Raw genomic sequence first — 15,908 nt, 5'->3', positions numbered from 1 at the left:
CTCCAGGATTTTTGGAGTAGATTCCGACACCTGTGGTTGGAGTCGTGGGAGTCGACTCTTACTCGACTCCCAAAACACGCTGAAACTGATGCGCACACTACTAAGATGACTACATTTGCGTTCTAGAGGACTGACATGAGCATGATGCTGCCCATTTGCCTATAAAATGCCTGTTTTGTTTGAATATAGAAGGTGATGTGATATTTCTACTCTACGCTGATAAGCTGATTTTTTGCTATGTTATAGGCCTATTTGGACAGGTATTACTAGATACGTTGGTTTTGTAATTATTATCCAAGCATGCGTCTTATTCCAGAGGATGATTCACACAGGATTCGTTTTTCCAAACTGCCCCCTGTAATTCTTAATTTTTCTAATTGAATTGACTCTTATGACAGAAGCCTGGAGGTTTTTATTGTAGGCGTAAAGATATTTCAACGTCTTGACCAGACGATAATAGGCTACACTGATAACTCGTGCTTGGCTGCCAAATGTGTAGGTCTCCCCATAATATTTAAATTTATGAAGTGTGATCATATTTATTATTTTAGCGATCCATCCATGGTAGACGTCCTTCCTAATAACAATGCCCCCCATCCTGCTGACTTGAGCTGCTGAACCGTATTTGCACTTGACTGTGTTTATGGATGAGAAAGTGAACTTGCCATTTCCAAAAGGTTTATAATAATAATAATATGCCATTTAGCAGACGCTTTTATCCAAAGCGACTTACAGTCATGCGTGCATAATTTTTTTTTTTTTGTGTATGGGTGGTCCCGGGGATCGAACCCACTACCTTGGCGTTACAAGCGCCGTGCTCTACCAGCTGAGCTACAGAGGACCACAGGGGATGCTGCTTTGCGATCTATTTCCTAGGACAGGGCTCTCCAACCCTGTTTGTGGAGAGCTACCATCCTGTAGGTTTTCACTCCAACCCTAGTCTAGCACATCTGATTCAATAATTAGCTGGTTGATAAGCTGAATCAGGTTTGTGACAACTGGGTTGGAGCAAAAACCTACAGGAAGGTAGCTCTCCACAAACAGGGTTGGAGAGCCCTGTCCTAGGAAATAGATCGCAAAGCAGCATCCCCTGTTAAACCTTTTGGAAATGGCAAGTTCACTTTCTCATCCATAAACACAGTCAAGTGCAAATACGGTTCAGCAGCTCAAGTCAGCAGGATGGGGGGCATTGTTATTAGGAAGGACGTCTACCATGGATGGATCGCTAAAATAATAAATATGATCACACTTCATCAATTTAAATATTATGGGGAGACCTATACATTTGGCAGCCAAGCACGAGTTATCAGTGTAGCCTATTATCGTCTGGTCAAGACGTTGAAATATCTTTACGCCTACAAGAAAAACCTCCAGGCTTCTGTCATAAGAGTCAATTCAATTAGAAAAATTAAGAATTACAGGGGGCAGTTTGGAAAAACAAATCCTGTGTGAACTTGCCATTTCCAAAAGGTTTAACAGGGGATGCTGCTTTGCGATCTATTTCCTAGGACAGGGCTCTCCAACCCTGTTTGTGGAGAGCTACCATCCTGTAGGTTTTCACTCCAACCCTAGTCTAGCACATCTGATTCAATAATTAGCTGGTTGATAAGCTGAATCAGGTTTGTGACAACTGGGGTTGGAGCAAAAACATACAGGAAGGTAGCTCTCCAGGAACAGGGTTAATCTAGGACATCAACAGCCAGCCAGGGTTTCATTAAATAAGTTATAGGCACAATACTTTTTATTGCACATTTAGGCCTAATTTAACTGATGCATTTGGCGATGTTTAACTTCAATTCACTGCCACTATGAAGAACATCTTAGCCATATTCATTGATAGCCTAATATATACTTTAAGATACTTTTGATTAATTTACGAGGCATTGCTAGATACAGATTGCCCAAGATATAGCCTATGCGCACGGTTCTGACTGCCTTTCTGCCTGCCTCAAACTTCTCTCCCTCCCTGCTCCTCTTTCTCTTTGCTATGAAAATGCTAGTGTGTGTATGGTCTTCAGTTGTTGTGTGTAGAATAGCGCAGCCTACTTATTGATAGCCCCTACTTTAGTGAACCTGCGCAAGACATTGCAAGCCAAGAAATTGCGAAATACAGCATTCCTATAGCCTACATATTTTGATTACCTGCACGGTTCTGACTGTCTGCCTGGTGGCCGACATGCCTACCTATGCCTGACTGCGCCCCTCCCATTTCTCTCTTTCTCCCTCGCTAGCTCGCTCTTTCTTTGCTGTGAAAGATGCGAGAGTTTGTGTTCTCGAAGTAGACTACAGAAAATAGTTTCCTCCATTGCAAAAATACTGAATCTTAGGAGTCGAGGAGTCTATTCCTAGCGAAATCTAAGCTTGACACCCAGAAATGGGAGTCGACAGGCAAGGAGTCGACTCCCCACCACTAGTTGAACATTGGCAGCTGCTGTCGGTGTGTATGCACTCTTTTCTCCGAGTTGTAAAAGCAAGCAGAGCAGAAACTGGCTACTCTTTAGTTGACTAATGTAGCTGGCAAGGTAACTGCTGTTTAACTTAACAGATAAAAATACTAAACTAGTGATTATTCCCAGTGCTGAGCTAGTAGCTAGTGTAACTAATATGTAACGTTAGCTAATGTTTCATCCCTTCTCGACTGAGGTGAATGAATTAAATAGCTAGTAGCTAGCTGCCACAGCCAGTTCAGCTCTAGCGTCGCACTATCTATCAGATAGCGATATGAGGTGGCTATTATTACTATCTAACAGCTGTTGTTTGTATGGAAATGTTTTGTAGCCTTTGTTTTGTCCCGGTTCAACAGAAGTAAATGAATTTGGCCATCTTTCGCCAGTTGATGGACCGTTAGAGAGAGAGCTGGCCAAAGGTTGGCGAATGTTAGCTATTATTATATTATATGTTGGTACTGGAGACTTATCAGAAGAAACACTGTAACCAAGCATTTATAGCGGCTAAGAAATGCATTGCCATGAATTGGAAGGTTGTTTATCCTCCCACAATGTCACAATAGGTGGCAGAAATGTCAAGTTATGTATCACCAGATTTGATTTATTACAAGGTTAAGGGTATACTGGGCACTTTCATAAGGTCTGGATGCCTTATATGGAATACAGTACTACAAAAGGAGTCTATTGAAAACATGCCCAAGTCAGGGGAGATACCTATTTAGGCAATCCCTAGCTGCTGGGATGCTCAGTCCTGGCCCTGGGGCTCTGCTGTCATGTGGGTTGTCACTCTGACCTTGGCCTAACATTTACATTTACGTCATTTAGCAGACGCTCTTATCCAGAGCGACTTACAAATTGGTGCATTCAACTTATGATAGCCAGTGGGACAACCACGTTTTTCTTTCTTTTTTTATGGCGGGTGGGGGAGGAGGGGGTAGAATTATTACTTTTAACTATTCCAGGTATTCCTTAAAGAGGTAGGGTTTCAAGTGTCTCCGGAAGGTGGTCAGTGACTCCGCTGTCCTGGCGTCGTGGGGGAGCTTGTTCCACCATTGGGGTGCCAGAGCAGCGAATAGCTTTGACTGGGCTGAGCGGGAACTGTGTTTCCGTAGAGGTAGGGAGGCTAGCAGGCCAGAGGTGGATGAACGTAGTGCCCTCGTTTGGGTGTCGGGTCTGATCAGAGCCTGAATGTAAGGAGGTGCCATTCCCCTCACAGCTCCGTAGGCAAGCACCATGGTATTGTAGTAGATGCAAGCCTCAACTGGAAGCCAGTGGAGTGTGCGGAGGAGCGGGGTGACATGAGAAAACTTGGGAAGGTTGAACACCAGACGGGCTGCAGCGTTCTGGATAAGTTGTAGGGGTTTAATGGCACAGGCAGGGAGCCCAGCCAACAGCGAGATGCAGTAATCCAGACGGGAGATGACAAGTGCCTGGATTAGGACCTGTGCTGCTTTCTGTGTAAGGTAGGGTCGTACTCTGCGAATGTTGTAGAGCGTGAACCTGCAGGATCGGGTCACCGCTTTGATGTTAGCGGAGAACGACAGGGTGTTGTCCAGGGTCACGCCAAGGTTCTTTGCACTCTGGGAGGAGGACACAATGGAGTTGTCAACCGTGGCGAGATCAAGGAGCGGGCAGTCCTTCCCCGGGAGGAAGAGCAGCTCCGTCTTGCCGAGGTTCAGCTTGAGTTGGTGATCCGACATCCACACTGATATGTCTGCTAGACATGCAGAGATGCGATTCGCCACCTGGTGAGGATATGACAGAGCCAAGTGACTTGGTGTATAGAGAGAATAGGAGAGGGCCTAGAACTGAGCCCTGGGGGACACCAGGGGTGAGAGCACGTGGTGCGGAGACAGATTCTCGCCACGCCACCTGGTAGGAGCGACCTGTCAGGTAGGACGCAATCCAAGAGTGAGCAGCGCCGGTGATGCCCAACTCGGAGAGGTTGGAGAGGAGCATCTGATGGTTCAGTATCAAAGGCAGCGGATAGGTCTAGAAGGATAAGAGCAGAGGAGAGAGAGTTAGCTTTAGCAGTGCGGAGAGCCTCCGTGACACAGAGAAGAGCAGTCTCAGTTGAATGACCAGTCTTGAAACCTGACTGGTTTGGGTCAAGAAGGTAATTCTGAGATGGATAGCAGGAGAGTTGGCTAGAGACGGCACGCTCAACAGTTTTTGAGAGAAAGGAAAGAAGGGATACTGGTCTGTAGTTGTTGACATAAGAGAGATCGAGTGTAGGTTTTTTGAGGAGGGGTGCAACTCTCGCTCTCTTGAAGATGGAAGGGACATGGCTAGCAGTCAAGGATGAGTTGATGAGCGAGGTGAGGTAAGGGAGAAGGTCTCCGGAAATGGTCTGGAGAAGAGAGGAGGGGATAGGGTCAAGCGGGCAGGTTGTTGGGCGGCCGACCGTCACAAGTCGCAAGATTTCATCTGGAGAGAGAGGGGAGAAGGATGTCAAAGCATAGGGTAGGGCAGTGTGAGCAGGATCAGCGGTGTCATTTGACTTAATAAATGAGGATCGGATGTCGTCAACCTTCTTTTCAAAAATCCACAGAGAGGGAGGAGGAGGAGGATTCAGCAGGGAGGAGAAGGTGGCAAAGAGCTTCCTATGGTTAGAGGCAGAGGCTTGACATGACATTTAGAGTGGTAGAAAGTGGCTTTAGCAGCAGAAACAGAGGAGGGAGTGAAAAGATGACAGGTCCGCAGGGAGTCTAGTTTTTCTCCATTTCCGCTCGGCTGCCCGGAGCCCTGTTCTGTGAGCTCGCAATGAGTCGTCAAGCCACGGAGCAGGAGGGGAGGACCGAGCCGGCCGGGAGGATAGGGGACATAGAGAGTCAAAAGATGCAGAAAGGGAGGAGAGGAGGGTTGAGGAGGCAGAATCAGGAGATCGGAGGGAGAAGGATTTAGCAGAGGGAAGAGATGATAGGATGGAAGAGGAGAGAGTAACGGGAGAGAGAGAGCGAAGGTTGCGATGGCACATTACCATCTGAGTAGGGGCATAGTGAGTAGTGTTGGAGGAGAGCAAGAGAGAAAAGGATACAAAGTAGTGGTCAGAGTCTTGGAGGGGAGTTGCAGTGAGATTAGTAGAAGAATAGCATCTAGTAAAGATGAGGTCAAGCGTATTGCCTGCCTTGTGAGTAGGGGGGGACGGTGAGAGGGTGAGGTCAAAAAAGGAAAGGAGTGGAAAGAAGGAGGCAGAGAGAAATGTGTCAAAGGCAGATGTAGAGAGGATAAAGTCACCCACAACTGTGAGGGGTGAGCCATCCTCAGGAAAGGATGTTATCAAGGCGTCAAGCTCATTGATGAACTCTCCAAGGGAACCTGGAGGGCGATAAATTATAAGGATGTTAAGCTTAAATGGGCTAGTGACTGTGACAGCATGGAATTCAAATGAGGAGATAGACAGATGGGTCAGGGGGAAAAGAGAGAATGTCCACTTTGGAGAGATGAGGATTCCTGTGCCACCGCCTCGCTGACCAGATGCTCTCTGGGTATGCGAGAAAAAATGATCAGACGAGGAAAGAGCAGTAGGAGTAGCAGTGTTTTCTGTGGTAATCCATGTTTCCGTCAGCGCCAAGAAGTCGAGGGACTGGAGGTTAGCATAGGCTGAGATGAACTCTGCCTTGTTGGCCGCAGACCGGCAGTTCCAGAGGCTGCCGGAGACGTGGAACTCCATGTGGGTCGTGCGCGCCGGGACCACCAGATTAGAGTGGCAGCAGCCACGCGGTGTGAAGCGATTGTATGGCCTGTGCAGAGAGGAGAGAACAGGGATAGACAGACACATAGTTGACAGGCTACAGAAAAGGTTACAATAATGCAAAGGAGATCGGAATGAAATTGACTAAACATCTGGGAAAGCGAGAGAGCGGGGCCTCCCTCACTTAAGTTTCACTGAAACACTCAAATATAACTCTCCCAACTTCCACTTTAGACATTATAATTGTTGTAAACTACAGTGGTTCAATGTTTTCTAGGAATAGACTAACTTAGTTTATTCAGCTAGCTAACTTGGCACAGTATTCTTCCGTGAAAACCATCCGGGGCACCGTATCCTATGACGCCATAGCTAACTAGCATGCTAGCTTCCAATAACACGGTTTAGCACCAATACACAGTTACAACAAACTACCAATTACATTTTTACATTTTAGTCATTTAGCAGATGCTCTTATCCAGAGCGACTTACAGTTAGTGCATACTTTTTTTTTTTCATACCCCTGTGGGAATCGAACCCACAACCCTGGCGTTGCAAACGCCATGCTCTATCAACTGACCTCTATACCAGGCGGTGTCAGAGGAAGGCCCTCAAAATTGTCAAAGACTCCAGCCACCCTAGTCGTAGACTGTTCTCTCTGCTACCGCACGGCAAGCGGTACCGGAGTGCCAAGTCTAGGTCCAAAAGACTTCTCAACAGCTTCTACCCCCAAGCCATAAGACTCCTGAACAGCTAATCATGGCTACCCGGACTATTTGCACTGCCCCCCCACCCCATCCTTTTTACGCTGCTGCTACTCTGTTAATTATTTATGCATAGTCACTTTAACTCTACCCACATGTACATATTACTTCAACTACCTCAACTAGCCGGTGCCCCCGCACATTGACTCTGCACCGGTACCCCTCTGTATATATAGCCTCCCTACTGTTATTTTATTTTACTTCTGCTCTTTTTTTCTCAACACTTTTTTTTGTTGTTGTTTTATTTGTACTTTCTTTGTTAACAATAAATGCACTGTTGGTTAAGGGCTGTAAGTAAGCATTTCACTGTAATGTCTGCACCTGTTGTATTCGGCGCATGTGACCAATAAAATTTGATTTGATTTGATAGGTGTAAAATAGTAAATAATGGATATTTCTCAGAAAGTTTTAAACTGTCAAGAGGAGTGAAACAAGGTTGTCCACTATCGGCATATCTATTTATTGTGGCCAATCGAGATGTTAGTTATTAAAATCAGATCCAATAATAATATCAGAGGATTAGAAATCCAGGGCTGAAAAACAAAGGTGTCATTGTACGCTGATGATGAATGTTTTCTTTTAAATCCACAACTAGAATCCCTCCACAGCCTCATTGATGATCTAGATGCATTTTCTAACCTCTCTGGATTACAACCAAATTATGACAAATATACTATATTACGTATTGGATCACTAAAAAATACAATTTTTACATTACCATGTAGTTTACCAATAAAATGGTCTGATGGTGATGTGGATATACTCGGAATACATATCCCAAAGGAAATAAATGATCTCACTTCAATACATTTTAATAGAAAGTTAGCAAAAATAGATAAGATCTTGCTACCATGGAAAGGTAAATACGTGTCAATTTGTGGAAAAATCACCCTGATTAACTCTTTATTATTATCCCAGTTTACCTATTTGCTTATGGTCTTGCCTACGCCTAGCGAACAGTTTTTTAAATTATATGAGAAAAAAATATTAAATTTTATTTGGAACGGCAAGCCAGACAAAATTAAAAGGGCCTATTTATATAATGAATATGAATTCCAAAGACAGAAATTATTAAATATTAAAGCATTAGACCTATCACTAAAAGCTTCAGTCATACAAAAGTTATACTTAAATACGAACTGGTTCTCAAGCAAATTAGTAAGATTGTCTCACCCAATGTTCAAGAATGGCCTTTTTCCCTTTATTCAGATTACAACCACTCATTTTCAGTTATTTGAAAAGGAAATCATCTCCCAAATATCACTATTTCTAAAACAAGCCATAGAAAGTTGGTTGCAATTTCAATTTAATCCTCCAGAAACGACAGAACAAATAATGCAACAAATATTGTGATTAAATTCAAATATACTAATTGACAAAAAAACTTTTTTTGACAGAATGTTTAAAAAAGGTATAATCTTCGTAAATGATATCATCGGTAGGACTGGTGGAGTTATGTCGCACATGCAGCTAACAAAAACATATGGAAATGTCTGCTCTACCCAAAATTACAACCAAATAATTGCAGCCTTACCGCAAAAGTGGAAGAGGAAAGTGGAAGGGGGAGAAAGTAAGGAACTTGTCTGTCGGCCTTGCATTAAAGAACATAATTGGTTAAGGAAAACTGTGATAAACAAAAAAGTATATCAGTTTCACTTAAGGACCAAAGGATTGACAGCCGTCCCATATAGATAGCAAAATAGTTGGGAAGAGATTTTTGACGTACCGATCCCATGGCATAGTGTTTATGAACTGACACGCAAAACGACACCGTTTTCAAAAATTTGAATCTTTCAATTTAAATTATTATATAAAATTATTGCTACCAATAGAATGTTATTTATATGGGGGATACAATCTTCCCAGCTCTGCAGATTTACCCCAAGTAGGGAAAGGATGGCGGGGTTGAAAAGTAATAAAGGGGAGTATACATATAAAAAACATGGGGGATTGGAAGGGATGCAGACAATTACATTGATGGAAGTTACAATCTATGTGCAATATTAAGCTGATCTACCACCCATCCCCCCCCCCCCCCCCCCCCCAAAAAAAAAAAAAAAAAAAAAAAAAAACATTCTGGCAAACACACTGTACTGTCATAGAAATATGTGGTATTTTGGACATTTTAACTGGCATTTTTCCTATCCTTTTAATTTGCCCATTCTCTGAAAAAGTGTACATGTTAATTATTTGATTGAATCATAATAAACAATAAGCATCAACTTGTTATGGAATTATTGTTATTCTCTATATACATTTCTACAAAAGTATATATCATAGGCAAAATATCATGTATTTTATTACATTAATTGTATTTATTCAATGCAATAAGATAGGATACTGTAAATGTTACCAGAAAACCTTTGTCCACTTGGTTGGCAAAGGACACGGATAATATTAAAGAAAATATTTCACAATTCTTATAGATATCATTGTGACTTTGGCTGTGGCTAATTTGAAATTACCATTCAACAGCATTAACATGTTCAGGCTGCTACACTGTCAAATAATAGTGATATAAATACATAAACTGCCAATAATCCAGGGCCTTTTACTCTGACACAGTTCCTACAGTCCTTCTGGTGCTCCCTCTCACAGGAGCAAAGCCAAGCAATTGACATTAATGTCTGTCTGTTTACCAAAAACATCACAAGAGGGGCATACAGTGAGCTCCAAAAGTATTGGGACAGTGACAAAGTTTTTTTTTTTTTTTTATGATAGAATGACTATCAGGTTAAAGTGCAGACCGTCAGCTTTAATTTAAGGGTATTTTTATCCATATCAGGTGAACCGTTGAGATATTACATAGTCCCCCCATTTTAGGGGACCAAAGGTATTGGGACAGATTTATTTAAATGTGTATTAAAGTAGTAAAAAGTTTAGTATTTGGTCCCATATTCATAGCACGCAATGACTACATCAAGCTTGTGACTCTACATATTTGTTGGTTGCATTTGCTGTTTGTTTTGGTTGTGTTTCAGATCATTTTGTGCCCAATTGAAATTAATTATAAATAATTTTGGGGTCACTTTTATTGTAAATATGAATATGTTTCTAAACACTTCTACATTAATGTGGATGCTACCATGATTATGGATCATCCTGAATGAATCGTGAATAATGAGAAAGTTACAGATGCAGAAATACGATACCCCCCAAGAAATGCTAACCTCCCCTGTTATTGAAATGGTGAGAAGTTAGTATGTCTTGGGTATCTGTACTTTACTTTACTATTTATGTTTTTATGTTTTTGACTACTTTTACTTTTACTTCACTACATTCCTAAAGAAAATGATGTACTTTTTACTCCATACATTTTCCCTGACAACCAAAAGTACTCATTACATTTTGAGTGCTTAGCAGTACAGGAAAATGGTCCAATCCATGCACTTATCAAGAGAACATGCCTGTCATCCCTACTGCCTCTGATCTGGCGGTTTCACTAAACATAAATGCTTCATTTGTAAATGATGTCTGAGTGTTGGAGTGTGCCCCTGGCTAGCCATAAATAAAAAATATATAGAGAAAATGGTGCCATCTGGTTTGCTTAATATAAGGAATGTTAAATGATTTATAGTTTTATTTTTGATACGTAAAGTAAAGTATATTTTTAGCAATTGCATTTAATTTTGATACAAAAGTATATTTAAAACCAAGTACTTTTAGGCTTTTTCTCAAGTAGTATTTTACTGGGTGACTTTCACTTTTACTTGAGTCATTTTTTATTAAGGTATCTTTACTTTTACTCAAGTATGACAATAGGGTACTTTTATCACCACTGGTGTAGATTATGTTCTTCTACTTAGTACATTTAATCACTGCATGGATGCTAATAGTGTGTTAACACGCTAAACAGATCATTTGTGTCCGTGTCTAACGTTGTGTAAAGTATTGGGGTTAGTTTTGATAGTTTGTGTGAGTACGTCGTCAACCTATTCAGCCAGTTAGTTAGCTAGCTAGAATAGTTGGCATATTAGCTAGCCATTGCTCTCTGTCAACGAACCAACCCCTCATCCCACGGCATGAAACACACAGAGAGAGCCAAGCTAACGTTAACTAGTCACCCATGTCTTGAATTCCTTTTGAACGACTGGTTAGCAGTATATCAAAATAAATGTAGGTTATAACTTACCCTTAGTAGCTACTGTTAGCTAGTTGAGTGTAAAGCTAGCTACTGAATCGATTTAGCCAGTTTGCGTCTGTCCCAACGGAGAGAAAGCGTCTCCAAACATTACAGCTAGGTCGTTCCAGCTATTGTTTAGTTAGCTATCCAGGTAGCAACAAGCTAGCTACATTTCGAGTACAGTAGTTACTAACTACCTAACGTTAATGCTTCAGATAATGAGGTTAGAAAAACAGCTGAATGGTAGGTTGCTAGCTGGCATAATTACAGGTACTCTTAAGCGTGAAATAACATTGGAAACAACTATCCACAGTTGCTAATAGTTACCAGTAGCTACCTGCTAGCTAGCTAGCTAGCTTTATTGGTCCAGGTAGTGGGTTAGCTAGCCTCGTGCTTCACCGGGCTCAGCCGAATACAATACTTACCTACAATAACTACCTAGATAAACTACCTACAATATCTAACTACAATATATAACAGACCCGAAACCAATCATTTATGTTTCTCTAAGATCCTAAAGCTGAGAGAGGTGTGTTGGGTTGGGGCGCTGCAGGGTGGTGGACCCCTAGGGACAGGATAGGGCGACCCAGCTATATTGTGTGCAAGTAAAAAGAGCTATACAGTACTATTAGGCCTATGAGATGAATTATATGGAGGATTTGCTGTTTCTGTGTGTTAATGTATATTTGAGGTGTTTTGTATTTTTTTATTTCACATTTGTGTCCAAACCTTTTGTGACCAAAAAAAGGTGGGAAGAAATTGTGTTGGGAGAGAGTTGAGTTATGTACTAGACTGTTGGGGGTCGGGCGTGCAGGCGGCTTGTGCTGGCTGGGCGGTCTGGCAGAAATTTGATATAGATGAAGTCTTAATAATGACAATCAAGTCTTTGTATTTTTGTTGTTAATTTGTTAGGTTATTGGTTAAAGGTGCAACACAAAATGTATTATTGAATTACCTTTGATCTAGTTCAGTCTTGTCAATCACAAACATATTTAATAATGATCTCTTACCTAGCTTGATGACTGTGGGCATTTTTGTTTACTTTTTGTTGTTCTAAATAGAGACAAAATATTGGATTGTGTAGAAATGCAGGAAATTAGATATAGATGGCCCACTGCCAGGTTATGTCCCCCCCACTTTTAAAACCAAAGTTGCGCCCATGCTATCATCAGTGTTTGCTAACAGGGGTTTACAATTTACAAGCCATAAAATGTTTACTTTAAAGGGACAGTTCAGCTATTTTACATATGTAAATATTTGTTTCCTTAAATTGAAAGCAGTCTATGGAAAAGGAGTGACTGCAATCCACACTTTGGTTTTCTGAAACTAGCCGTTGCAAACAATTAGCAACATTAGCATTTTGGGAGGCCTTTTTTTCAATGCCAAATCTCAAAAGATTTTTTTGCCAGTTCATTAAGTAACACAATCAATTTAAGAGGTGATTTGGGCATGAAACGTGATACATGCTAAACGGGAAAGATTGACTTGGGAATGGGGAACAGCTGCTGCTCATCGGGAAACAACACAATGGCATAAACAGAATTTTGACATCTGGGAGATTTTTGTAGAAGCACTGTGCTCAAATATGTTGTGAAATCTGTTATGAATGTATTGTAATGTTTTTAAAATGTATAACTGCCTTAATTTTGCAGGACCCCAGGAAGAGTAGTGGGGTCCATAATAATGGGGATTCATAATAAATACAAATACAATTTCCAGGTTGCACAGCAAAAAATACAGGAGCATAAAATGTGCATGCAGAACATGTTTTTGTCTGTTTTTCTTTCACTGAGTGAGATGCAATATGCTACAGCTGACTTCTAGCCTATGCTACAGCTGACTTCTCTCTCGGTTCCGTAGCCAACAGATTAACCTAACGTAGCAGGCGTAAAATAAATGCCTGAAACTAGATATACTGTTCTTGAGGAAAATAAAAAAAACTGTTGAGGTTCTCTTCTGCACTGTTCAACCAATCCAGTAAATGTGGAGGAGGAGTTAAGATGGAGCAGAAGTCCAGTCACAGGCTCTCTTTCAATTTCCCCTGAAAACAGGGACAACCGGTTATTGGGGACTCGGCAGAGGCTACCACCAGATGCACTTGACATGCATTTTCTATTGGTTAGTGCAGCTGTTCTTATGGGTATCCCCTCTTAACACATCTCAGACTACGGCAAAAATATCAAACATGTCTGAACATTTTTGTGACGTCCCAGTCTTGATCTGGAGAACTTAACAGCATCCATCAGGGCTCGTTGACCATCTCACACTATGAGCAGAAGAATGCGCGAACGAGTCTCTCGGGCGTACATATTTCACCCTTTAAAACTTGTCTGGGACACCTAAATCTTGCAAATATTGGGGCACACACACACAATGCATGTAACACTCCAGAAACAGTGTGTCATTCATTCCACCTCTCTTCTCTGTGCTCTCAACCACAACTGCACTCATCGGAACACAACACACATCACCACTTTCTATAAATACACAGCATGCAGGCAGCTCAGCTCTGTTTGTGTTTTTAATGACTTGTATGTTTTCATCCTGATCCAATTAAGTCACATCTGTGAGGGAGGAGTGAGGACTGGGGGGCTCTCTGGAGCATGTTAACATTATTCAGTTGGAGAAACAGATGCTGTAACATGGCAGGCTTTTCCTCACTGCCGCTTTTCTCATAAACTAAAGGAGCCGTGGGTGTCCTCTGTGACAGCAGAACATTGGGTTTAATCTCCTTAGCTAACACTTAGAGCAGCCACAACTGTCTAGTTGCTCTTAACACTGCCAGACACATACAGTTTCATGGAGTAAATACATTGTCACATTTTCTCATTGGCTTGGTGACATAGTCAGCTTAGCTCATTCCACTGTTAACCTGTGAGGTCATGAGCAGTGTGTTTATCATATTGTATTGTATGAAATTCAACATGTGGGGATGCAGGATTTACCATAGCTCACAGTCACATACATGTCCAGCATCATCACAACCAGAAACAGATAGAAATTGTCAGTATGATGTCATTTTGTGAAGTTTCTCCTGCTGGATGTATGCCGTGTGCCTGCACTCACAGTGGTGACTCAAAACGCTGTTGCATTCCATCAATGGCATTATCATCATCAGTTGTTGCTGCTTTGAAATTTAAAAGAGTAATAGGAAGAGTTGCTCTTCCTCACATCTCTCTGCTCAGTCATGATGCCATTGTACAGCTGGGGATGATTTGTCAGCTTCCTTGCAGGAACACCTTGAGTGCTCCCTTATTGAAAGGCAGATGTGTGCAGCTTGAGTCTTGCTCTGCTGGAGATGTGAGGCGATATTTTTTGCCGTGCCACGAAATGTGTGTCAGTGTGCAGACAAAGGCTGTACTGAGTGAATGCAATAGAATGGCACTCTGGAGACTGTTTCTCAGTTGTGTAAGAATGTGTTCAAAGTACTGTTGTTGCCTCAATGGAAAGCTCAATGCGAATACTGATCTTTATTCATGTTGATACAGTATATTGTATGACAGATTCAGTATTTAAAGATGTGTACATCGGGTTGGGTAGTGCATACTATTTCCATAAGCATTAAAAACAACCAGCATATAAACCAGTATTTTATAGAGTAGGGCTAAATGTAGAATTTGATTTTTTTTATGTATTGTCTATTTGGGGCAGTTGGCTAAAGCCAGGCTTCCCTCTCTGTAGCTACTGCTGCTGTTGGCCGGGCCACCCAAACTGAGCATAAAGGTTGGGTTCTCTACCTGCCTGCCTGCCTGCCTGCCACGGGCGTAGACAGGCTGGAGAGGGAGAACTACAGGGGGACTTAGAGGAAGCAGGGGTTTGGTGGGGCTACCCCATTCTGATGTAAAAAGTGCCTTGTGTGGAGTAGGCCCAGGCAGCTATCTTTACCTACTTTTAACTCACTATGTATTTTGTTTTTAATTTCTCACTTCCTCTCCCCCTCTTTCCCCTCAGGTACAAGTCTAATGAGGAGTATGTGTACGTGCGGGGTCGCGGCCGAGGAAAGTATGTGTGCGGAGAATGCGGGATCCGCTGTAAGAAGCCCAGCATGCTAAGAAAGCACATTCGCACACACAGGGATGTCCGGCCCTACGTCTGCAAACACTGCAACTTCGCTTTCAAAACCAAAGGTGAGGAAGAGGAGGTGTGACCTTTCTAAATAGGCCCCAAGTCATAATACAGCATCATCTTCGTATATGGTTGAGCAGTTTCTGTAACGATTAGCTCTACTCCAAGTCGATATTAACGTCATAAGAAGGAATTCCCCTCGACCACGCCCACAAATTGGGGAAAACAAACATTCTTTCCCAATGACTCCCATTGTAAAAGAGCCAACTTCGTCGTCAATTTTTTATTATACAGAAATAACAAAACATGCCGAAAAGCTGCTGTGTTGTTCAATGTACATATAAGCAGGTAAAGAATCCCGACCTAGGTTTCACAATGCTCCCACATAGGGAAATAGAGCCTGCGAGAAGAGCCCTGTGGCTTCAGGCTATTCGGCGTGGGAAATTTGGGGACCCGGTTCCCAAGTAAGCTACACGTAGCTGCATGTGTGAAAAACATTTAGTGACAGGTAAGACATTTACCTTGTTTAGTATAGTCCGTTTGTAACTTCATTCACTACTTGTAGCTGTATAGTCTGTTTGTTTATGTTGTTGGTCTTGGCTAGCTTAATGTTCCGGTCGGTAGCTAGCTAGCACTCACTCACGTGGCTGCTAGCACTGTCATGAAAAGGGGCATGAGGGAACCCCTACAATATTACGTTTTTCTAAGTAATGAGAACGCTCGGGAGCAGGCAATGTTGAAAAGAAATCTTTAGACATGTTGTACTTTTCTTAAATGTAGTTTTGTAATTGACTAAAACAAGCAGACAAAAAAATTAT

The 15,908-nt window shown here is 42.0% G+C and overlaps 1 protein-coding gene across 1 annotated transcript in view; it reads left to right on the top strand.

Annotated features, from left to right (window-relative positions):
- LOC311139400 (transcription factor HIVEP3-like) overlaps positions 1-15,908 on the top strand; it is a 108,972-nt gene that overhangs the window by 81,016 nt on the left and 12,048 nt on the right. Inside the window, 1 exon segment of the mRNA XM_084174271.1 lies at positions 14,977-15,152. Within this exon segment, the coding sequence (XP_084030397.1) occupies positions 14,977-15,152 (176 nt within the window).

The sequence above is a fragment of the Coregonus lavaretus genome (assembly GCF_964263955.1).
Source record: "Coregonus lavaretus genome assembly, chromosome: 13".
Taxonomy (NCBI): domain Eukaryota; kingdom Metazoa; phylum Chordata; class Actinopteri; order Salmoniformes; family Salmonidae; genus Coregonus; species Coregonus lavaretus.
Note: the sequence above shows the minus strand (reverse complement) of the source record. Positions and strands in the feature narration are given on the sequence as shown.